Source organism: Camarhynchus parvulus, chromosome 7 (genome assembly GCF_901933205.1).
Source record: "Camarhynchus parvulus chromosome 7, STF_HiC, whole genome shotgun sequence".
NCBI lineage: Eukaryota > Metazoa > Chordata > Aves > Passeriformes > Thraupidae > Camarhynchus > Camarhynchus parvulus.
Genome location: NC_044577.1, coordinates 11045191 through 11071693, shown reverse-complemented (window position 1 = coordinate 11071693; position 26503 = coordinate 11045191). Strand labels below are relative to the sequence as shown.

The window sequence follows — 26503 nt, the reverse complement described above, 5'->3', positions numbered from 1 at the left end:
AATACTTACCTTGCCTGACTACAGATTTCTATCAGAAGCTGCTGCTAAGAGGAAGCAAGCAGGAAATGAAAGTATGTCAAAGATTAGGCTCCTGGGTTCAACAGCTTCAGAGGGATAACAATGCCTGAGCCTGTTTGGCTGCCACAAGACAACCTGGTTTCCTCTTTCCAAAACTTCAAAGGGATTCAAGATACCAGCATCATGACAGAGGAACAAGCAGCCAAAGCATGACTGTGAAAACTGACAGGCAAGGCCAGCTATTACTGCCACTGTGAATTTCAGTTAAGGAAACAAGCATAAAAAGTGATTTGTTGTGTTAACTCATTTTTCTAATTTTTGCACTCACTTCAATGAATGAATGATTCTTTATTCTTAAGATGCTTTTTATGCATCACTTGATTCAACTGATGATCCATGGTGTCTGGAGAAAAGGGACTTGTGAGATTTACAGCTCGATTATGGCCCATGGAATGGGATAAACACTGCTGGGATTGAGGGATATCACATGGACAGGCACAGCATATCAACTAATGACTTCTTTCTGCCCTGGCTGGGTATTAGGACAGGTGGAAAGCACAGCTTGGTATATTTAATGGCAACCATGTAACACCAGAAGAACAAGGAGGAACATCAGTACTCACATTTTAAATCAGCTTTTAAGGGCTTTATAAGGTTGAGTCTAAAAACAGAAAAGGTATCTTGCATAAAACAGTATGTAAGAAAATAATGAAAGAAGTCAAAGAAACCTGTGAATCTGTGAAACCAAGAAACTCCAGTAATGCAGGGCTCTGGACACATCAAAGTTTTGATGCCAGCACCGGTCTTGCACACACTGAGGAACTCTCCTCTGAGAGAATTGCCTCTAACCCTGTTCAACCCTGGCTGCATCTCACATTAGTGCAAATAGAACATTCTTTATAAATCAAGGCTTTCTACTCTCAGGTGAGGCTGCCCTTGCTACATAACTCTAAACAGCAAATTAGAAACCAGCAATCTATCAGCTGACCTGTAAAGAAAGGCCAGGGCTCTTCAGGTTCTGTCCCTAAGATTTGATCTTCTGAAATTTGTTGTTAACATGCTTAACTGTTTTTACTGCATTTAATTAGCATGTACTAAAAGGCTATCAGAGTGCCTTTCCACATCACAAAGGCCTTCCCTTCCCTGCTAAGAAAAGTCAGTGGAGGCCTACTGTGACTAGCCTGTATAGGGAAGATGAGAAAAAGAAAAAATGGACTAGGTTGTACTAAGCAATAAAGAAATCCAGTAATATGCCAAAACCTCATAGTGCTCAGACATCTTTACCCCACACAAGGGATTTAATAATTTTGCTAACAATTTGACACTCAAGTCATTTTCTAACCCTGCATTTTTCTATATTTCTACCTGTAATATTCTGGATCAGCTGGGCTGTCTATAGGAGAAGAAAGACATTTTGCAAGGAAACATATTACAAAATGAACAGTGTACAGATATTAATCTATTGGCATGAGACTGATAGTTATGTGCATTATTTTTCCACAAAAACATCTCTACAACATCTTCATGGCAATAAAAATACCATGGTCTTTATGTCAACGGAGGCTTGGCTACTGCCAGTTGCAAAGGTGCTCTCTGTCAGATGAACTGACCTTTGATTTCTGGACAGTCCAGTGCTGACCCTGCAAATCCGGAGCCTTTGTTCTCAGGAGAAGTGGTTTCCAGTTTCTGATTGGCAGAACCACGGCCAGAGTTGTCCTTAGGGCATCCATTCATATGACAGTCATTTATTTGCTGAGTCTCTTGAGATGCCTTCTCAGGTCCACTATTCTTGGTTTTAGGATCTTTATTGCCTTGGTGCTGTTTAGATTTGCTTCTTTTTCTCCTATTGTTCTAAATGGAGAAATATTGCAAGAACAGAGACATCACTCAATGCAAATTGTACAAACTCAAAATACAATCAGTAAATTGAGCACTCTGAGTGGCTGTGACTACCCAGCATACAGTTTCTTATTAAAAGAGTTTTTGTGCCTGGGCTGTTTTGGGGTTTCTCCTGTGCTTGTCCCGGGTCCCACATCCAGTCACACACATGTGCTGTCCCAGAAATTTGCTCAGAACACTGGGCTTAGTGAAACAATGACAGAAGAATAGGATTAAAAATAGTACACATATCTGCTTTCAAGTACTGTCTACAGGTGTGAATGAAGTCACCTGTGCTGGAAAAGGCCAAGTACTGACCCAAAGTAGTACAATTCAAGCACAGGCAGCTGACAAGTGATTTAAATGCCTTGACTCTAAAGAGCAAGTTCTTACCTTCTTTTTCCCTGTCATATTCCATTCCTTTAGAACCTGAGTTGCACTGCCTAGAGAAAGATAAAACATTTCAAGAAAAGTTCAGCTATGAAAAAGAACCATGTGTTCACGATCAGTTTCTAGTCTCCTGGTTGAGGAGCATTTCAATTTGTTGTGAATTCTCTTACGTGGGTAGAACAAAATGGACACTGCTGCCTTTCTTCTTCTCAGTTACCTGTTTTGATTTCACTACTTATAGTGGATGGTCTACTTGGCACTACTGGCTTTTTATGGACCTCACTGCACAAAGTGATTGTGTGCCTAACTTAAAACATTAGCATAACACCCAGAAAAATCAACACTCAAATCTCTTGCCTGGAAAGGAAAGTATCTCAGCACCCAGAGTCAACAATGAGTACGTTAAATAGTCCACCTTGACTCTAGAACATACAAAAGTTTTAAAAACGTCTGGCATTTTTATCACAATTTTCTATGTGTTGCCTGTCATCTTCAGAAGACCTAAGAGTATAAAAAGTAAAGAATTAGCATCCAAAAGAGTAATTTCGTGGACTCTTGCATAAAATTTGCATCACACAAATACAGTAAACTTAGGCCTGGCAGAAAAAAAGGGTAAAAAATTATACTGAAAAGTAATTACAGTTAGACTAGAAATTCTGCCTGTCAGCCATAAGTTGCTTAGATAAATTTATGGAACAAAGCAGGCAGAGCTTTGGTCAGACTAGTGCCTGCTGCCATGTTAGAAGAAAACTCTTCTCCTTCTAATTAACATCATCATTTTGTTCTCCTGTATCCTAATGCTGAAAACAGATCTCATGGTAAGCATGCAGTCTGAACTGTCATGCAAACTACTATGGCAGCATCTGCTACAATAATATTTTAAATGCCAGCAGATTAAAGGTTTTCTGCTTGAATTTAACACCCACTTTACCATCACTTCACAAATCCAGTAAATACTCCATTATTTGCCTTTTCAAGTGGATTTCATACTCAGCCATTCCTCTCAATCCTTTCAGCAAAATCTTGCTATTAGTATTAAGAAAAATTGCTGTTTTCTGACCACCATGAGTTGTCAACCTGTATGCAGCCAAACAAGTGTGAGGTTTTCAGATGTACGGAAATTACTTTTCTATCACAATAAACCAGATCCAAGATTATCTGGTGAGCCTGTCACATACAACAGGAAAGATTACGAATCTTGCTAAGTCAAATCTGTTAAATTGTGAAAAAACTTCCATGGAATCCATCAAAGCCATGTTTTATTTGCTAGATGACATGACAATGCAGATAGAAGGCTAAGACAACTTCTATTTCATGTATAACTATATACATATTTACAATTAGTTACACACACACTTATGTACGTGTAAGTACAATCCCCTCTCCTAAAAATACCTCATCTTTTGACAGGCACCATGTTTCTGTATCAAGTAATAAACATTTGCTCCCCATTTTACTCCATGTTGCTGAAAATATGTGATTTCATGTGACAGCTTTGATAACTGTTTTCACAGCAGCAACCAACACCCTTTTTGTGTTGGCTGGTGGTGTCTTTGCTTTGCTTCCCTCAGCTTCCCTGTGAATACTATGCATGCTGAGAGTTACTTTAGGGATTCATCCAACTATCCTCTCTTACTTCCAATTGGAAATGCACTAACTGTCCAAATCCCAAAGCCCTCATTTGAATACACCAGTTTATTTTCTTGAACACATCTACAAAGCAGCTGAACAGACCTTCTGGTTATGCTTAATTAGATAAACTAGCATAGCAAATAAAACATTTGAACCCTCTTTCACTTAAATCAAATTTTACATACAGAAAAAAATTCGTAACAGAGGGATCACCTAAATGTCACTCCAGTTATGAAGCAAGATTGGAAACTAAACATGAATATTTCTTGATTCAGCAAGCAGCACCTCTGAGAGAAGCACTGCATGGAGGCAGCTCAACATTTCCACTCAGCATGGCCATCCCAATGTTTTTCATTGCAGGACTTCTCAGAGAGTGTTATTTTAATCTTAGCAATTTTTATCATTCGTGTGAAAAAATATTTCAGTTATTCATTCTATCCAAAGCAGCAGCTACCTGGAGATGTATCTTTTCTGCTCTTTCCAGACAGTAACAAATATTAGCAATTTTCATATACTCCCTCACAAAGACTTCTGAACAGTAATCATGAACTGGTGAAGTTCCAGCAAAGGTCATCTGAACTCAGGTATAACAGCTTGCTTTTCTTCATGACTTTATTGCACTTCTTTCAAAGCTTGTGCTTGCCCTGTTTCTTCCTTACAGCAGGTGATGAAAGAACTTCCTCTTTTGAGGAACCATTGGAAACGATTCATAAGCCACGAGCAAGCTACGGTAACTTACTACAAAATGAAGTGAAAGCAACTTACTGAATAGTCAAACAGTCCTCCATTACCTTCCCCAGGACATACATTACAGAGAAAAAAAATTATTGTTAATTGGATGAATCACACTTCCCTTTTTCTCTGTGTGTGTGTGCACAGACAAGTGCAATTTCAATACATCCCTCAGAATGTAACTGTCTGTGCAGCTGCCTGAAGCAAAAAGAACCATATAGGTCTGGTGGAAGAATTTTGATACATTTATAAATAGTCCAGTTTGCTTGCATCTGCTTTTTGCATATTGGTAATTCCTAGTACACGATGATGCTTTTTGGCTGATACATTTTAGTAAGTTATTCCAAATCAAACCCAAAAATATTTTGAAGCAAAATAGGCATGAATTAAACAACTTGCTGAGATAGCAAAAATGAGGCATTTTTAAGATATACAGGGCCATTTGAGACCACTGAACTTCTATCATCATGTACGTAACCCCAAGCTACAAAAATTTTGAAAAAGATTGCTCATGGTATGCCATTACTTCTGCAAAGGATTTCTCACAGATTCTGGTGAAAGTTCAAAATACTTGACTTTATATATTTACCAGGAAAGTGATATTAAAATCCAAGTGACCTTTCATTAGGGGTGGTCTCATGACGTAAAATACAAACATGGATCCAGGTTTAAATGGCTCAAACTTTCAATGGAGTCTTGGTTCAGCCATTATAAATGTCAAGGTTATTTGCAAAATTCAGATTGAGGTTTGAATGTCAATGTATGCATCAAGTTCAGGGGTTTAGGGGCCTGGTATGTGCTTCAGAACTATCCTGAACTGTTCTTAGCTACTGTATCTTCAATAGTGAATAATTTCCTGACATATTATTTTAAAAAACTTAAACTTTCATGCAGAATAAAGAAGCAGGTCTGCAGTAAGAATGGCTTCAAGAATGGCAAAGTCAGGTAGAACAGATGAACAACCATGTCAGTCTCATACTATGAAGAAGCAAAGATGCAGCCAGGAGGATCAATTTTTTTACAATTAACAAGCGTCACATATCGGATTTCAGAAGAACTAGAGAGTATATTTTGAGCCACTAGAGACAACAAATACTTGGCATGTCATTGAATCCCTCCTGCATTAGTGAAAAAGGTACATTGTACTCACCATCCATGAAAGCTTGAACAGCCTTGTCTACATTGTTATCAAATTGCTGCAACACCAGAACTATCTCATTATTGCTTTTGTTCGGAACAATTGATCGGATTGCATTGATCTGTAAGTAAAGGAAGACAATCACATGAATTGATCATACTCCTTTAGACTATAAGGTACCTGTGCCAATGCATGTTTATATAAAAGCCTGTTGCATTGAGGGGCTCAAAAGCACACAGCAATGTATCTATCTGCACAAAGCAATGCCCATCCTATCCTCACCCAGCCATGCAAATAATGAAGCAGTTTCTGCATGACATCAAATCATCATACTGGTAGCCAGTAATCCTGGAAACAAATCCAACTCTGAGTCACAGCGGAAGAACTAGCTAAATTCAACTGACAGACTTTGGCCTTATGCTCCTTTCCCAAATGCTCTATTTGCTGCCAAGTGTCTTGACATACTACCTATGCAAATTTAGTGAGCACACAACTTTTTCAACAAGGCTCTTATATGGCCCTGCTACATCAAAGTTATGACTGATTTTTTTTGGCATCTGAAAAACAGTCATATGCATGAAAGCAGTCAGAGACTAAAAGAGAACAATATAATTTTTAAAAGTTCTAGTGGCTGCTCAACATTATTTCAGTTTGCTGTTCCATATACAAGTGACCAGGAAGCTTGTGTAACAAAATCCTGAACAAAGGACATGGGGTGCCAAATGCTTCCTTCAGGAAACTGCTGATGGATGAGGTCTTACACCCACAGATGACTCTGGCATGCAATACTTAAATTTCACAGCCTTTGCTACTGCTGTACTGTCAGTATCCATTGATACCAAATGGAATTCAACTCATGAAGTTTTAATAAAATATTCCTACTGGAATCACATTATCATTTATTTTCTCATCCCTATATATTATAACTGAAAGCAAATAGCTACATGAAACTTTGTTGCTATTTTATTTTAATGCTATAAAAATTTTACTAGATCAGACCAAAATAAAAATATTTAAACACAATTAGGAAAAGAAAAGCCTATGATAAAAAATGAGAGACTCTGCCAGACCAGTTTAGCTGTTCCAAATTAGCTTTATGAGCTTCTGTGTCAAGATATCCAGCACGTATTTACAATCAGAAACTTCTTACTGTCCTGCAAATGTTTATCTGGCACCCTTCCTTTGTCATATTTTTGTGGGAATACATCCTTGATTAGGGTGTACTTTATTTACTGCATTCCAACGTCATCATGCTAATTGTGAAGCAGTGTGGTCTTTTTATTGTACTGTGAAATATAATTGTGAAAAAGTAATACATGAAGGTAGAGCTGTTTAAGGGCATTAGGCTGGCTCACATGACAAAAGCATTCACACTACCTTGTCTTAGCTGCCCACTTAGGTGCTGAAGGACAATCCCTATGGAGTCTCCATCAGTGGGGACATAGGAAGGTGACTGAGAGCACTCAAGTGCTCAGATTTGACCAAAATAATCTAATTTACCTGTAGTATGTGTACCCCACTCCTCAACCACTGTGTTCCCCTGTCCTGTATACTACCATAAACCAGGAATCAAGGCATGCTCTGCCAATGCAGTGATGAAACAGCTCAGATTCCTGATGCCTACTGGACTCAGCGTCAGAACTGCAAAAGGCTCATGCTTGGCTTCAATACATGTTAGTACAGCTACTTAGGATGATTTACTGTGCTCCTGTCCATCATCCCATCACACCCCTCTCTGCAGCTTCACATGCACCCACAGCACCTCTCAGGTAGCAAGCCTAGCCTTGGGCAGTCCAGGCCAAACCCAGAATTTAGAAGGCAGTGGAGTGAAGTGCTTGCCTACTTCCCCAGGACCCTTCCCCAGAGGCCTATCCCAATGTCTGTCTGATGCTGCCATGCTACGACTGAACCAGGCCAGCCCACAAGCTCAGTCCCCAGCCAACAGAGGCTGCTCTAGAATATCTACTGAACAGGGGTAACTTTATGTTAAAGTTCATACAGAGTAGGCTGGCAAGTGGACTGCTTGAACCAGAGGTTGTTGTTGCCAGAAGCTATGCAGAAAATCCCCCGTCTGCTCAAGTTTCTCTCTTCAGCTGACATGCATGCATGGGGAAGAAGTAATAGAATAGTTCTCCGCTATGCACTGCAGGCAGCCAAGTGAAAACTATCCCAAATCAATAGGATGTGAAGAGAAAGCACTGGAAAAAGAAGTTAATTAATCTAGTGATTGTGGGCACAGGCATGCTATTTACTGATAAAGCTGTAACAAGTGTGAGCAGAGCTGGCTCCACAATAAGAGTTGGCAAAGACACTAAGGTAGAACAGGCCACAAGCTGCAGACATTTTATGTTCAAGCTCGTAGCTCTCAAACATTTTCACCATGTGGATTACATCTTCATATTCTCACAAAAAAACTCCCCTCTTCTTTCACAATCATGTGAATCGTCTCTCTGCCTACTCAAAATTGCATAATCTCCTTGTGGCAACTGCTTACAGGAAAAATAGTAAAAGAAATATCTAGAGTATTCTACCCAACTTTAAACATAAGCACAAGGATCTCCCATGGCTTCTAGGTCCTACTTTGCTATGAAAGGTCTGCAAGCCTCAGGAAGCATCTGGAAACAACCAAGTGAGGCTAAGACCTCACTCAGAGGATCAGCTAACTCGCCACACAGTGCACTTTGGAAACTTAAAAAGAAGAATATCTGTAGGGTAGAGGACATTGACACACAAGAACTCAACCAAGCAGGCTATGTTTTAGACTACAAAATCAACCAAAGACTTTCTGTTTGCACTGTGTGATATTTGTTAAGAATTTTTTGATTATAGAAAAACCAGAATTAAAAGTTAAACTGTGCTTCATCCAACTAATACTATAATTAAATAAAAAAGGTTATGGAAACATTTTAATTGTGGAGATAACCTAAAAAAAAACTAGGATGATGATCTTAGGAAAAATACTTAACAGTACAGAGAAAAGAAATTCTGGAATTTCAAAGACAAAGATCTGTGTGCCAGATAGCAAGTTTACAACACATGCACTGTTTTATCAATGTTTTATTCCAAAATATATTTCAACTGTTGTAGGCAGGCAATGAAAATGTCAGCAATTTCTGGACAGAAATTACTGACATGTGGTTACAAGACTCAGATTGTGACCTGACAGTATATCTGGAAGGAGGACAAGGTATATGGAGGGAGACCAGGCTATGTGACAGCCTTCACCTAGAAATGCAAATTTCAAGGTCCCTGATATTCTAGCCCTTAGTCCTTTAACCCTGATTTCAAATACATATGTAGATTTCTGGGTCTGAAGCTCAGCTCTCTCCCCTCGTGCAAAAAGTGCCCTATTTGCTTCCAGAAAGGGACCTAGAGATAAAAAAGGAAAAGCCAAAGGGAGGGATGGGAAACTTCCTGACAGCATAAGCCTAACACAAATGCACTTCTCCAGCTGTAGGTCATAGGAGACCTAACACAGACTGTGATGAACAAAAGCATATCAAAGCTCCAGGAATGCTTGACAAATGCAAGATGACAAGGTGGATTTACTGAAGGGCTCAACGTGATCTGGATCCAACCACTCTAGGTATGCTGGCTGCTCTCTGGTGTCACAGACATCCTTTTCGCTAAAATCCTTTCTTTAGGATTTTTTCCTTCTGAGAAGCTGTGGCCTCAGAAACAAATGTAAACAATAGGTTATCTGCTGCTGTGGAATGCAACAGGTCAGTCTGGATTGGCCCAGCATGGATGTTTAGAAATAATGGCCAATCCAGAACGGCGCTCTCTCGGACACAGTCCGAGAGAACGGCGTTTGTTATGATTCTTTACTTTTCTATTCTTAGCTTAGCAAGCTTCTGGAAAGCTCTCCTGCTTTTTTTGTGTAGTATAGTTATAATGTAGTGTGTATATATCATAAAATAATAAATCAAGCCTTCTGATCATGGAGTCAAGGATCTCATCTCTTCCTTCACCCAAAAACCCTTGTGACCACCGTCACACTCTGGTTCACCTGCTAGCTCAGGGGATAAAACAGCCTTTGTGCTAGTACAGCTACACAACTCACTGCTTACAAACCTCCAGCTGCTTGAGAGAAGTCTATCACTTCCCAATCCCAAAAACTGTATAGAGCTCATTTTCATTATAGATGTGATAGGATGATGCAGGGCAGGAGGCAACTCCTAACTTTCTCTCCCTAAATTCATAGTCCTCAAATTCAGCAAGAATATCCATCTTCTTAACATGTAAACAACAGATTATGCAACTAGAATCATCTGGTATTTATGACTTCTCAACAACCAACTCCTTTAAAAAATATTCAGCATCCTAAAGTATGAAAGAAAGTACCAGAGCAAAAGAATCCCTTCCCAGGGAATGGTGCTGCATTAATGCCATTCTGCAAAGGCTAACTCAGCAATCTACTTTATTAGATTTCCATTTATGTGGGAGAAAACTTTTTTTTTCCTACTTACTGAAACTTGATCCTAGGAGAAACAGCATTACCAGACTAATTATTTTGTGAAACATCCTGCTTTTATCCAGTGTAGATTCCCAGTGAACTCCTGTCATCATCTGGATGCTAGACAGCATTCCAGGACACCAAGAGAATTCAGTAACATACCTTCAGAATCACAGATAATTAAGGCTATTAATGTCAGCATTAGCTGAGAATCTGTCACTGACAGCAGTTAAGTTCCTGGGCTTTCCCTCCTGTAGCTTAACAGGAAAGCACATTACTTTGTTTACTAAGAAAACTTTCTTAGAATTTCAGCTTACAAAAGCTAATTTAAAGCAATCACTGATCCAAAATATAAACCTATGATATTGACTGTATACAGTCAAGAACCTGAAAGACAGAACCCAGGTCCACCTCCATTTAAACTCATGATCCACAGCTCAAGTCCTGCTAATGCTTGCTGCAATTTGAGCCAGACTGTGTCTCATCAGGACCAGAATTCCACAGTCATGAGGATGTTTTTATCTGTCTCTTGCAAAAAATGTTGTAGACTGCCCAGAAATGGAATCAAAATTGAAAAAGGTATCAAGTGTCGTCAGATAAGCGTCTACCTCACAATAAAATCCTCAAGGTCTGGTCAGATATACTTGACTATTTTTCTGATGATTACTGTTAAACATCTCACTTGGGGCAAATTTTTGGCTCACCTAAAAAAAGATATATATATACACACACACTCATATATGTATAAAATGAATCAGTAACAGGTTACTTTGGAGGAATATAGCACACAGGAAAGGACGCTGATTTCTACCCTCTCATGGTAGCTTACTCTAAGTCCTCACAAACAGCCATCTCACAAGACTTTCCAGGTAAGTCAAGCTCAAAAAGAAACGGAGCCTGCCTGTAAGCTGCGACACCAGACTACCTATTCCACATGCAGAACCAAGCTGACAGTGATGTGCGCTCCTCTAAGCCCTTTACTTTCTCTGTCAAGTTTCAAATGGTTCCCAGGCAACTGTAACAACATGGACTCAATCACTGCCTGTTTGCTGCTCTGCTCCATCTGGCCCCCCTTGGCATCATCTCAAAGAGGATGTTTCTGGTGAATAAGTAACATATCCGGGGTTCAGAGAGTTTGTTTATGTATTTCTGACATAGTGACAAATTAAACTTCTTTGCTGAAAGCTCACGGCTGTTCTGAAACCCCTAAACACAGCTGCTCTAATCCCCTTGAAGTAAGTTACTATTATGGTCACTTAGACAGAAAGATTCTTATTCATGCTTGGTTAGGAAAACTAACACCTTCACTTTGTACTAAACAGTAAGATCAACAGGTCTTCTCTAAGTTAAGAACTAAATTAATTTATAAGTATGGTTATCAATAAACACAGACATTTCCTACTTTACTTTTACTGCATGTCAGTAGCAAATTTTTATGTACACAGATACATCATTCAATTCCATTACACCCCCAAATTCTCCCAAATCCTGCAAGTGAAGTAGGGAAGAAGGGCTGCCAGCAGAACACTGCTGGTTTTGATAGTCTGGGAATTTAGCATTAACAGATGTCCTGGCTACATTAAGCAAGAAAATGCATTTTAAAACCACTTCATGGTAGAATTTTTAAAAAGCTTTTGAACTTCTACACAAACACATTTCATGAATACAATTTGACTTGGTTGTATTAAGAGGCTATTTCTTACACTGGAGACATTTTTCCAGAAGCTTTACTAAGTTCATCCTGGCAAGCTGAACAAGTGTTGCTAATATCCCCTTTGAACAAAATGACAGTTTTGATCAGATCTGTGCTTCTCTTTCTGCGACATGATCTCTTCATCACCCTCATACATTCTGATCATTAATTCCTAGTAAGCCCCAAAAAAGTTCTACTTGCTGCAGTAAACTTCTTTAGGCACTCCTCATGGATTTATTATTTCTCCCTTATCCCTCAAAGAGAAAGCCAGACATTCTAATATGTTATTTCAGGATTCCTGAGAAGTTTGGCTTAGTAAGAACTGTTCTACTTGAGTGATGACAGCACCATTTACATACATGGGTCTGTGATATCCTTAATCCAAGTTAAATGGCTCATCAAGTGACAAAAGTGCATTTTGATCAACTTTTTGGTCTTTGAACAGTCCATCTACTTCAACACATGGGCAAAGAACAGCTGCAAAGGTCAACTTTAAGGAGAAAGTTTCCAATCTGTGATTTCACTATCTGCTTCAGTAATGAATGATTTCAAATTTACATACTACTTCCATTCCTTCCAGTAAATCCTACTCTTTCCTTGCATACTGACTGTTGCTTATGAAAACCACATTTATGGTGTAATGCAAACAAAACTGTGAAACCTCCAAAACCACATCTGAATAAAATTTCCTTCTTGCAGTGCTGCCCATCTGCTCCTCCAGCTCTGACACTTGAAATGACAAATGAGAAAGCAAACCTTTCAGGAGAACTTCAGCAAAACATCACTCCTAACAGGATCCCAAAAGGAGAATTTTCATCTGAATGAGTATTTTGCTAATTCCAGCTGACAGCAGATCTCACAGCAAACAAACAAACAAAAATAAAACAAAACCAACAACAAAACAAAACAAAAACAACAGAAAAATGGACCCAAAAGCAAGTCCTGAGGTTTAAACAACTCCTGATATTTCTCTGGATCAAAACCAAAGTCACATGCCAGAGATGAATGGTTATTCTGGGGACTGCCTGATACTCACCCTTCTCTTGTTAAACTAAGAGGGCCTAATTGTTGCAGGAGACAATACATCACTTGTCTTCCTCACTTCAATTTCTTCTTCTTTGGAAGACTTGTAATTCAGAATCTCAGCACCTCTTCTGGTGATGTACTAGGTTAATGCTTGAATACCTCCTTTGATTTTATGGATTTGGATGCAAGCCAATGAGTTTACCCCTTAATCCAGCGAACTTTTGTGCATGTGATCTGAACTATGTATAACACTTGGTCTCTGAAAATCCTCCTACAAAAAATAAGCCCTTACTTATTTTCAGGCACAGAGATAATTATGAGTGTTATCAGAGGCAAGAGGGAGAGTGGCATAGTGAATGAAGACTACAGCAAGGGTCAGGGCAGAGGGAATTATTCTGAGAGGTCCTGATGGTAAACTTCTTATACTGGTTATGCACGCAATTAATGACCTTTGTGTCTGCTGAAATGCAGAACTTAGGTTATTCCAGAAAATCTGTGGGTTATGTGGATGAAAATATGGTAATTGAAACAGTCCTGGCTCCCCCACAAGAGTATCACAGCTGCAGGAGTCTCTGCCAACTATGGAAACTTTCATTAGCCCTCCTAGCATCACAGGCCAACATTTATATAAATCTCTTGGGGGAGAAAAAAGAAGATACAAAATAGAATGTTTAACCTATTGACTCTATGAACTATTTCAGCTGAAATGCCAAGAATGAATTATACAAGTATCACTACCACAGTAGCATTCTCTTATGACTCAAATTCAGGGGTGGGGCTTTACAGAGCCTGGTTGTGAGTGTAATGTCCAAAATGTCTGCACTGGCCTCACACCACTTTTAAAACAGAGGCAGAGGTTTTACTTTCTTGAATAACTAGAAGCTGATCATGGAGAGAACACCGGGAAAGGTCACCACTGGAAAAAAAACCCCAAACAACTGCTGCCCCACCCCCAAACAAAAGAACAAACAAGCTGAAATCTGCATAGGATTTTCACCACATTTTTATCACAGTGAAACAACCTCCAATGTAAGGAGAAACTTGTGTGCTATTTTTGCAGAAACTTACATGAGTAAGTATTTGTGGGCAGATGTACAGCTCCTTTGGCTTCATACAAGTCCTAGCAAGATCAAAGTCTTAAGTACATCATGATCTGCAACCACTAAGGTAGAAGAAAGGGAGAACTGGGAAGGGACTTTATTCTAGTCTGTTCTTTTAAATCAGGCCTGCTTGCATTTACATTGAGGGCAATAGATTTGTGAAGCTCAGCAGAAGTATTATATTTATAAAACTTGGGTTTTTTTACCCAGAAATATTGCCTCCTAAAAGGTGGATAAATATAAACATTAAACTCACTCTGCTTCAGGTTTGTGAGGGATGACCATGGAAACTCTGTAAGCTAAGTGAGAAAGGGATGTGATTTTGACTCCCTTACCAGCACACTGTAAATATGCCCGCTTTTCAAACATGCAAATGAAATCCTCATGTTTTAGCAGTTTATGTGCAAATATTATCCAAGGCAACTCTGCAGGACTTTTTTAAACTTTTCCCTTGTATTTCTAGTGCATCACTCAAAGACTTCTGGAGCTACAGTCACTTCATAGTTACTCAGTTTGTGGCTGCCCATACAGTAAACCAAATACAAGATACCAAACAGAGTCACTGCAATTCTGTTTTAAAACACAAGGGACTTGCCCAGGTGCAATGGCTGCCTGAGCACAACACCTTCTCAACTGCAGTATGTAGACTGCATGAGGTTTATGCTGTTTGATCACCACCCTTTATGCATTAGGTTATTAATCAGTATTTTCCAGAATAAAACCCAGTGATTTTGCAAAACAATTTCAATTGCTATTAAACTAAGTTTTCAATTTGGCATAGGGATTTAGTGGCACTAAATAATAATGGAAGATGCAGGAATAAAGAGTGGAGCAATTTATAACAGAGTGTATTGATTCAATTATTTTCCTGCCTTAAAATGTATATGCTCATTAACATTTGATCTGGGGCACTCCCAGCTGATATCACACTTGGAACAGCAGATACCTACTGTGAATAAAACTTCTGTTGCAGTTCTTCATTCTTAAATTTGCAAAAGACAAACACATGATTTGTAAAATCCTGCACTTGTAAAACTGACTTAAATAAAAAATTTCAAACAAACAGTAAATATGTAGACCTTCAATTCATTTACTGAGTTATCTTTTGGGAATTACTGTACTCTGGCACCAGGGAAAACAATTCAATGACATTACTTTCTACTGCAAAATCATCCATTTGAAAACCCTGTGCTTTTATTAAGGATTAAGGAAGACATTCATCATCATGACAGAGATTCATACTGACATGCAAATCCTCAAGCACAATGAGCAACACAGATGTTAACACCAAATATAAGGTCAAACCACTGAAAAAACGGGTATCTGGGCAGTGCAACAGGTAAGGAACTGTTTCCCATAAGGAGAGATAGAGCAAAAGAAATTCTATGGTTAGATTGTCTCTTCACAATCTGACTGCTGGGAGTCACAGAAGATCTCCTGACCTACCTCATATCCTAATTAGCTTTAGGTCCTTTACTGCTCCTCAAAGGGTGATGAGGCTCTAGCTCTAGCCAAGGATATGGAGAAGACTCACTCAAGCACATGGAATGCAGTTAAAAGCAGAAATACTTTAGGAAAAAGTAATCTACTCTTTGCAGGTCCTGCACTTTTAGGAATTGCTTTAAGTATTATAGGTATAACATTTTTTGGCAGAAAATTATTTCTAGAGGGCATGTTTCTTCAATGGTTGCATTTTGTACAGCAGCAATCATCCCAAATTGCTGTTCTCCACAGCATCAGTGTGCACAGGAATTACAAAGGAACAAGAGAACTCTAGCTGACAAAACAGTCTCTCTGCAGAAAAGTGAAAATGCTTCTCATCATGCAAAATTCAGATTAGTCCTATCAATATCTGTGTGTGTACTTAACACCATGCACAAAGTCAATACATAATAAAGTTCAGTATGTAAACAGTGTTGGAAAGAGCAGAAATTAAATAGGTATGCAAATATAATTTTGGTTTGTATTGTACTGTTACTTGAACCTACCTTTTCCTTGATATTTACATGAGAATTGACTTCTGCCATCTTTATTCAGAGGAGAGTAGTGTCTCTGAAATGAGAAAAAACATCAAAGAGATTAATTTGGAGGTTTTAGTCCCAACCTGTCAAAGCTACACCTGTAATGACTAATTGCATATGCTTACCTGTAAGCATTAGAGAAAAATGAGAGCACAATGTCCTGCACAGCAGTGCTCAATCCTGCCAAAGGTAAAGCTAGTCCAAATTTCCAACCTTCCCCAGATTAGTTCTGCAAGCACATTTAAAAATGCCTTACAGCTATGACTCTGGATAAAAGGCATATCACACTTCTCCCAGCCATGTCTCCCATACCCTGTTCTGAGGCTATAAAGAGCAGGAGTACCTCAGATGAACTCAACAGCTCCTGTTTTCTCATTCACCAGCATCCTCAATTTTTCCCAAAAGAATTTATCAATTAATGCAGTCCTAAAAAGCAGCTAAATGTGCCAGGAGGTTGGGCTGACAAGTGCTGCATGGCTGTTTGTTGTTTGTTTTTAATTCATAACTAATTCAGAAGATTTAGTCACACAGCGCCTACTGAAACTAACAGGGTCTGTAGATTTAAATCTCTACGTCTTCTCTGAAAACTTGGGCACATGAATGGAATTTGCATATGATTAAGAAATCCTGCAATATGCTTTCTATTTCCAGTTATGTGGCTGGGTAATTGAGAGACACTCTACCACATGATGAAGAGTTAAACACAGGGAAAGGAGTCCCGTTGCCTATTCTTGCTTCCATCAAAACCAACTGCCATAAATTTCACTAAGGAACAGAGCTGAATCTTCACATTTTAAAACTAAATCACACACGAAGAATTACAGCAAAGACTAAGTCAAATGAAATACAAGCTTGGTTTGGTCTCTCTCTTTAACTCTATTGTATACTGATAAAAAGGTACAGATACATGAGAATGAGCCCTTAAGTTCATGTTAAGTTTTAAAGTTGGAACAGCTCCTTTTCTCCATTTGAGCACTTGCTATGTGGACTGATCAGTGTTCCAAAAATTGTTCTAAATCTCTTTAAATGCCCTTAAACAATGCTCCCTCAACTTCTTCTTTGAAACACAGAAGTTTAGTAGAGTTCAGACTCCAGAAATTATGCATTTCTCTTACAGTATTCACTGGCAACTTTTAAATCTTATAATTAATTTCTGTATGCACTCATTTTCTAACTAGAGATGAGAGCTGAGGAAGCTTTTGGGGAAGAGATAACAGGAAGAAGAAAAAAAAGTTCATTTGAGTTTTGATCTGATGAAGAGCCGAAAGACAAAAGTAACCATTTCCACTGCCAGCTATTAAAAAGACATGCTTGAAATCAGTAAGGTTGCTCATGCCATCTCCATCTTACTATACTATGAACAGATGCTCTATCAGAACTCAAATACCTTTTACCTGTATTAAGTCAGGGGCTCAAACGCTTAGCCAAGACTGGAGTCTCACTGTGCTTGATAAGCCTCCTTGGCAGCTGGGCCACTGTGTCCCTGGGAAGCAGACCCTTACTGTCTGCTGGTATCTCAGAGCGGAAGGCTGCCCCTCCTGCCCCTCCTTACATTGAGAATGAAAGGGCTCAAATTAGTTTCTTTGTCAAGCCCACCCAAAGGCTAGAAGCAGAATTAAAAACATCTGGACAGAGCAGGCAAGAAGATCACTCAGAAGGTAAGTTCAGGGCAATTCCATTTCCAATATTTAGTGTGTTCCAATAACAAAAGAAAGGTGTTGAGAAATGCTTGTAGCCTGTAGTCCCTAGACAATTTTTTTCAATGTACTTCTTGTCTTTTGCTGTCAGCTATTTCTCATGCTGAAGGGGCAAAGAACATGAGATATAGGTGATAAATTTTCCCATGCAGACTGGAAAAGTCAGTTCTAAAGTTACTCTAAGTCTTCACCTCCCTTGCTGCTTCTCACAAAAGCATGGCTTCTATCTAGTGACATCAAACCTACACTGGAGGGGTCCTATTCTCTGTTTAAGGGGTAACTGTATGGTAAGGAATACTTAAGGAATTCAACTGGTTTGCTCTTGTATCCAGTACAGAGCAGATTTTGTAATGTTAGAGGCAACTGATCAATGCACTCTTGCATACTCATTCAAATACACTTAATCTGATCCAGCACCTCATAACAACATTAACAAAAAAATGTTAATCTGTTCCTAAAGAACCAAGCACACAACACAGAAACAAGCTCACCAAGGGAGGTAACAAACTCTTCTGGCCTTCAAAGTTTATTAACCTATAAAAATCACTAAGTAATGGGAAAAGATCTTTGTCACTTTAAATCCTCAGTTCTTTTTCAACATGTGCTACCAATTTTGTACCAAAATTGTACATTTTAAAACTGCATCTTGTATGAAGCAAATTAATCCAAATAATGATACTTTTTGTGAAAGCCTCATGCCTCTCAACTAAGGTTTCTTCAAAGATACTAGCTAAATAATTCTTGAAATTTAAATTAATTTTGCTGATTAAACCTGATTACTTAGCCAGTTCTGCTCTTTGTAGCAATGCTTTGACTTGATTTAAAACCAGACATAAAAACTTCATTCAACACCTTGCCAGAATTTGATGTGTCTCTTCTCTGCTGTACACTGCAGGTGTTTCTGTGATTATAGCCTTCCACCAATAAATGTGGTGCTGATTCAGCTAGCTTGCCACTGCAAGGTATTTCAAAAAGACCTGGCATGCTACACGAAACGTATCCTCTGCTTCTTTCTTCCTTTCTCTTTTTTCTTTCCCTTTTAAGATAAAGAACTAAGAGGACACCAGCTTTTACAAATGGACCCATTTCTCTATACTTCACACACTTCATTAATATGCATTTTACAACTGTCAAAATGAAGATGCTAAAACTGAGTTGGAGCTATTTTTCATTCACCTTCTCCAAGGGCAGATAATTGAAATAACATTTATAAAACACTTGCTCGTTTATATAACTCAGTCCAGCACTGCTTGTTACATAAAATACAGATGATACATTAAAAAGAAAATGTCAATGCTGCACTAATTTTTAAAAGCATCATCCTTTATGGCTATACTTAATAGCTAACAAATTTAAATTTCTCACTGTAGCACCAACTGATTTATTGACTTAACTAGTGTTTTTTGTCTGGTGTTATTTTAATCTCAGTGTTTAACAATTACTTAGTTTCTGTGGCAAAAGACTACAGCATATCCATAATTTTATGAACAAAAGAGTCCCACTGAAGTTTTGTCTCCAGGCTTGGATCTAAGTTTGAGCTGCTACATTCTTGTCCTCAGTTCTTCGGCAAAGCTTTTTTCTGTGCAATTTGTGAAACATCAAAATAGGACCCTCAGCTGAGCCCAAAAGGGACCTAAAGCCAATGGAGAACAGTACTTCACATATTGCCAACAGCATGCACACAAAAGAATTTTTGGAGAAAGATCCCTGACAGAAAATTTTCTGCACTGGCCAAGATTAAGTTAATACAAGTACTAAATTTAAAACACAGAAAACATACTGTATATGAGAGATTCTCAGACTGAATGTCAGCTTACACGCTTTGTCTTTCTCCACATCTCCTGCTTGCATTTTTGCTCCTGAAATGTCATTGCAAATCATGCCAAAAAACTTCCAAGAAAAAGAAATTAATGAAAAAAAATCCCAACATATACAAAATCCCTTATATAAATGGGTCATTAATTTCAGACATAAATTTCCAAATGCATTACCTGCAGCAGGAGATCACTCTCAGTTTCTCATTACATCCTGACCTCAAATACTGACAGGATGTTTTTTCTAAAGCTATTACACACATCCAAATGAGACATTTCACTTGCCTTGTAAAATGAAGCATTTCAATTGCATTCAAGGGAATGCTGCAGAGAAGACTGGACTACTTTCAGCAGAGTTTTACTTCTCTCCCCTACCAAATGAAGCAATTTGTATTAGTCTATGCAGTTTAAGCTACCATGAACCTGAACCAGGGCATCTATGGTGCTGGCACATATTCTGTCCTGCTGACCTTAACTGTAAGCAGCAACGTTACAGGCAGACAGTTACAGGAACGGCCTTTAACCACTGCAGAAAAACATGTCAGAGCTCACCTGACACAGCCTAAAGTATGTGCCTGCTGGCTTAGCCTTTACAGAAGCTTCCTTTCTGTCTGCAAGCAGCAGTGAAACCCCACTGCTGCTGTGTTAAGCTTCCAAAGAATGCCCACCACCTTCCCACTGGTACCAGCATCAGAGGTGTTTGGCCCACAGACACCTTCCAGCCAGCCAGACCTTCAGGTAAAGCTGACAAACACTCCATTCTATACAACATTATGGATGGGGGTGATTACCTGCTTCTCAAGAATCAAGGAATCACAACAACAACACTCTGTCTTGCCACTGCTGCAAAACCAGGCACATTTAAATTTCACACTCTAAAACTCTGTCAGATGCTACCCACTCCTAACAACAACAACAAAATCTCCTTGCAGACACAGAGAGAGGAAAAGTAGTCTATGAAAGCATCAGGGTTGCCAGAAAGATAAAATTTGTGAAAATATCCAGTCACAGTAAAGTCTATCAGAGTAGAGACTGTGTGTGACACCTGCTCCACTGCTTCTGACATCTGAAAACACAGCTTTGGCAAGGGGGATCAGAAAAATCCCCATTAAACAGCACCTAATAATCTGGTGTTGGGAGGATTTCCCATTTGTAGGTTTATGGATGAATGCTTTCCTACACCCCAAAAAAGGTCTTAGTTCCTCATCTGCCCACTGCAACTGTTTCCTTTCATAAAGAAATACTACCCCAGCAAACCAAGAATTCCAGGTCTAACTGACTTGACCCTTGCCAATGCTTCTCTAATCCCAGTCACTGAGCGAGCTTTGTCTATTAAGAGAGAAACTCGAGTTTACAAATTTGTCACTCAAACTTTTTCATGAAGTAGAACAACATCAGAATATGAATTTTAGTTATTTTCTATTTTTAATTACAGATAATTTTCTCATTTCCAAATAGTTCAGTAAAAATCCCCCAGCTCCTAAAAGCTAGACAGGTATGGGCAGAACAAAGGAATCACAATTTTAGAGAAACTTCAAAATATAAGGAAAAAAAAGCTAAGTACCTGTGCAGGTTTTGGCTGGGATTTAGTTAATTTTCTTCACAGTAGCTCTAACACAGGGATGTTGTAGATACTGCCAGCATTTCTTACACAGCATTAAGGCCTCTTCTGCCTCTCACCCCACCCCAGCAGCGAGGAGCCTGAGGGGCACAAGAAATTGGGAGGGCCAGAGCCGGGACAGCTGAGCAAAGGGATATTCCATATCATATGATGTCAGGCTCAGCATACAAAGCTCTGCCACTCAAAGCTCACTCCCATGGGGAGGCAGTGAATGAGCAGCTGTGTGGTGCTTAGTTGCTGGCTGGGATTAAACCATGACAGTATCTAATGAGATTGTAGCAGCCTGCACTGTGCTTTCATCTTCTCTATTTCTACCTTCTCTACAGAATTACATCTCATTTTCAAATGAGATTCCTATCCATCCATCTATATTATATTACACCGTCTTGCCTGCAGACTTCCACACACCCTAGGTAAAAGTAAAACCAGCAGAATCAGAGACACATGGCCTCCACTGCACATTTGACTGTTTCTCGTTATAAAGAAATGCTACTAGAGAACAGCAGGCACATGAAGCCTGAGATGAACACGATTTTTCTGATGCAGTTTTAAGCTAATATTGTTGCACCAGAAAGACTGAAAAAAACTCAGAGTGAGATTCCAAAATTCGAGCATTTCAGAAATGAATTATTTTGGTTTTCACTCAGATTTTATTTAAATAGAAGAAAAAATTTATTAGGTCAAATGGGCAAACATCAGCATGCCACTGTCTGTGAAACTGCAAGAAATACCAAGATTCAGACATTTGTCTTCAGTATCTTGAGATTAGCAATGGGTATGATTTTATATTTGCTGTAGTCTCCTGTCTAAAGACAAACATAATAATTAAATGCATAAACATAACCAGAGTCAGGAGCACCCAGCACAAGTATCCTCACAGCTGTCCTTTTAGCCTTTTGTGTCACTAGGAATGAACACACCTAGTAAAAACAACATAAAATGTTATAAATACAGAACTGGTGTTTTCCAGTACTGTTTTATATCTTTCTAATGACTGCATGTAGAAGTTTTCTATGCACACTATCATTTGGTATTTCCTGGTTTTTGGAAGTTTGAGATTAGCCCCTTCAGACTAGTTATGTACCCCAGATAAGTGTCATGACACCTGAGGACTTCAAAATTCTTTCCTTTAAATGCCTGCATAAACATATGTATGGAAGTGCACAAACATTCCAGAATATTCCTCATTTGCAGAGTCCAGTCCCATTACTGTCCCTGGTCACGCTTGTCTCAATCACAGAATGCAGCTGTTGCCTCTGCATTCTCCCTCCTGCTCAGCTACTGCAGCCAGACTCTCTACTGGTCACCACACTGGCTGCAGATCTGAAAACAGGATGCAGGAAATAAAGCATCTCACTGATTCCACATGTAGCTCGGGATTCCTACAGAAAGGAGGCTTACGCTCCCCCATTGTTTATCGCCTCCTCCTGAGGACATCTGAAATGCCTGACTACATGGTCTGAGGAAGAAGCAGATGTCTCAGATCTACAGCTTTGCAGGCTGCTCACTTGGAAATGGGTAGTAAGGGGTAAAGGTTTGGAAAATGTGCAGTGGCACATCAGGAACTCAGTTATGCTACTTAACACTATAAAGTCCATATCTGAGAGACCACAGACCTATCTGCTAAAAATAAAAAAGGGACAAAGGGGAAAGTGGGATATGTGAGGAAGGACAGACCTTAGCACCTGGGTCAGTGTCCTTCTGTCTCCTATCCTCCTCAGATTTCTGCCAAGGGCAGGAACGGCTCTAAGCAGGTACCACAGACACGCTGCCATGTCCAGTCAGTGTTGCAATAAAATGGTTAGGCATCAGTAAGTTCTGTACCTCATTCTGATAAAACCCATTGCTCCTTGACCGTGTTATGCTCTCCCCTTCCTAAGCAGAGATGGTACCATCCATGTAACCCAGGGAGAGCCTGTGCTTCTCCCCTCTTGTCAGCTGACTTGCTTCCCTCTCACAGTTCCAGCGTGTGAGAAGCCACACCACTGCTTATGTGGGCTGCACAGGCATTTGTGTTTTCACAGAGATATGGTGTGTGAGGGGTCCTCAGGTCCTCCCTGCACATGGTGTTGCAGCTCCATTATATGAGAATCCTGCAGAGGAATGCTCTAGCCCTTAACAAGGTCACAATAAGAGTGGGTCAAAAGAAAGCTACTGACCGGCATCTCCCCTAACTCCATTAATATTTCATCCACACAGCTTACAAGTATTCAGTGATAGAACCGTATCTTTTGATACTGACATCATAAAATATTCTGGCTGTATTTCCTATCACCGGTCACCCTTGGTTACAAGCAAGGCTGCTAGCAAACCCTCTTCCTGTACAGCCTTTGAATGCTGGGTCTGTCCTATCCAAGTGAAGCTCTGCTTTTACACAAGTTTCAGCATGGCTTCCCCAGAGACTGGTGTCACTGTACGAGCTGCTGTTCCCTCATGACAGGTGACTGACACCCTCAAACAGTGACCACCTCAGAGACCTGGAGGTGTAACAACCAATTCTACCTCTGCAGAATATAGCTGGGGCTGAGAAGGATCCAAACCAGTAGTTTATATGAAGGTCATTAATGCCATCCTGCATCTGAGCAATGGAGATCAATTTAAAAAGCACATAAAAAAAGGTCAGCTCTGCATTATTTACAGCAACTTACTGGAATGAAGAACAGAGCTGCAGGAGGGGACACATGCAAATACTGTATAGAGCTATGTTTCCACGTTTCAACAGATAGGTAGCAGTGCAAAGTAAATACTCTGTCACTACTGACACACACACACACACACACACACACATATATATATGTCTGTAAATATATATATATATATGTGTGTGTGTGTGTGTGTGTAAATATATATATAGGCAGGCACATAGACATACAAAGGATGCATAAAATGCTTCATGAAATAATCACATTTTTAAGTAAAATAAATTTGAAAATAAACTAAGTACCATTATTTTTTTAAAAACAGCATTCTAAACATTGAAAAACTTCCCCAAAACACATGTGGCAGTACACCTCTTAAACAAAACCTAGGAATTCAAATTCCAAAAAATGTCAAATTTCTGGAAGGAAGTCATGTTGCACAGCAGCAGGCTTTTCCATGAAAGGATATTTTACAGATAGAAGAGCTATTTCCTAGTGAACATTCAAGGGACTTAGGCACAACCTCTGAAAATTCCTCCCATCCTTTTTCCATAATGATTAGGAGCCAAACAATTTTCAAGCCAGATCCTTTCTAAAATTGCACAACTTGCCATGTGAAGCAGAGTCAGTAATCTAAAGCCAGTATTTTCCCACCTAAACTGATGTACATATCATGTGTTTGAACTCCCTATCCAGCTGGTTTTGTCACCTGAACAACTATCAAATATACTGCTCCAAGTCTGAGTGGTCAAAAGCACATGTAATTGTAAACTGAGGTGACAGCACTTCCTATTGCTCTTCTTTTTGACCCATCCAGTTTATACCACCAATTTACCAGAGAAGGGAACGCTCAGCAACACCGACTCTACTCCACATTAAGAAGCTCTAGTGAACTACAAAAATACCAGAAGGCTGAAATAGTATAAGCAGAAAATTTCCTACCATGAAATGAAAAATTGTTAGGAGACTATCGACTCATTAAAATTTTTGGAATTTTGGAAAAAAATGAGGAGTCCTGTTCTAGAAATGTTTATATAAAGAACATGAAATAGCTCAAATAGAAGAGACAGAAAAAACTCATCTCAGCAGCCCAGTGACAAGAGAAAGTCTCCAGCTCACTAAAGATCTAGTGCCTGTTCCAAACCTGCCTGCTGCTACGCTAGGAGAGTACTTTAAACCCTAGGCCATTCTAAAAAGAAAAGGATTTTCTCTAAATAGGTTTTTTTATTTCCCTCAGCCTCCTAGAACCAGGTAAGAGCCAGCAAAGGTATAAGCCCACTCCAGAGCTCCAAGGCAGGAAACCCAGCAGTACTGCATAACTACCACAACTACCCAGTGGCTGCTCAGGATAAAATATCCACTTGCTGGCTTCTGATGCTCACCACTTCAGGGACTGCATGCAGGGCCTCCATACCCTCCCTGCTCTGCAGGAGAATGTTGCTGGAAGCCTAGAGCCTGTGTTCTGCTGGCTGGCATCCTAGAGGAACATCTGCAGAGCATCACTGTGATTCAGCATAATCTGAATTCCCAGTTTTACTATGTATATCATACTAGGAGAGCTGAGCCCAATTGACAATAGATGAATTCAGCTACATGGTCAGTAAATGGTTTTCTCTGATAGGCAGGAGGGAGGGATGGGGGCTCTGGAAAAAAAAATTCAGACTGAGAAAACTCACTTTCCACAGTAAGACTTGCCAAAATAAACATTAGCCTCTTGCTCTTCCTCAAACGCCTCAAAATATCTTCCTAAACATATAGATAAAGAGCAGTGAAATAGCAAAAAACAATCCACTCCAACTCTGCATCTGCATGACCCTCCTGCAAAACAACAGAAGAGGTTAACTTTCAATTTTTACAAACGAGGTATTATCTTCCAAGCTGTTCTTGCCAGGGACTTGAGCTATTAAGCCATTTCCGCTGGCTCCTATTTCAGCTCAGAACGGGGGTGCCAAGAGACAGCGCCGGCTCATCTGCTTTTGCGGTTGCCCAAATGTGGACTGCTACAAGAGCACAGCATGGGAATGCTAACAGGCAAGGATGGAAAGTGGGAGCACCACTTGCCTTAATCACAGTGTTTTCCCTAAACAGTAAGAGCAGAAGTTAAAAAGCAAATGTCAGGAAGTGCTCAAATTTACAGGTGTTTTGGACATCATAAATTATCACAAGGAATCAAACTTCTACCAGTAGGCTAGCAGAGTATAGTAAATTTTCAGTGTTGGAATAAACCTCAAGTTCAAAGATAGTCTGATTTCTGGAGGTATTCTGATTTCAGCCTTCTTTCTATTAAGTATTCAAAGTTCACGTCACCTTTCTTTCTTGCTCAGACATCTCTGAAGAACCAGTTTACTGTTGCTAGATGTGCAAGGCTGGCTCTCAGCAACTATAATCCTTTGAATTCAAAGAACTACATGGACTCGAACCAGCTGCTTGCTGATCCCACAGGAGCCCCCCCAGCTGCAGACAGAGAAGGAGAAGTCAGCAGAGCTGCCCTGACCAAGCACACCAGGAAGCACCACAGTCATGATGAACTGGCAAGTTTACAGTGAGTCTGGGAAAAGGAAGCATTTTACCAGAGCTCTGAAAGTGCTCCCTGAATAAAGGGCTTCTGAAGGGAGCTGACAAGGCCAGGTGCTCAACTGGAGGCATGA

At 39.6% G+C, this 26503-nt stretch overlaps 1 protein-coding gene across 2 annotated transcripts in view; it reads right to left on the bottom strand.

Annotated features, from left to right (window-relative positions):
* Nucleotides 1–26503, bottom strand: part of SPATS2L (spermatogenesis associated serine rich 2 like) — a 75601-nt gene that overhangs the window by 23468 nt on the left and 25630 nt on the right. For both annotated transcript variants that reach the window (XM_030951811.1, XM_030951812.1), the window contains 4 exons: nucleotides 16052–16115; nucleotides 5801–5909; nucleotides 2290–2339; nucleotides 1629–1869 (listed from right to left, as the gene is read on the bottom strand). In XM_030951811.1, coding sequence (XP_030807671.1) covers nucleotides 1629–1869; nucleotides 2290–2339; nucleotides 5801–5909; nucleotides 16052–16090 — 439 coding nt within the window. In that variant the 5' untranslated portion in view covers nucleotides 16091–16115. The remainder of the gene's footprint in view (nucleotides 1–1628; nucleotides 1870–2289; nucleotides 2340–5800; nucleotides 5910–16051; nucleotides 16116–26503) is intronic.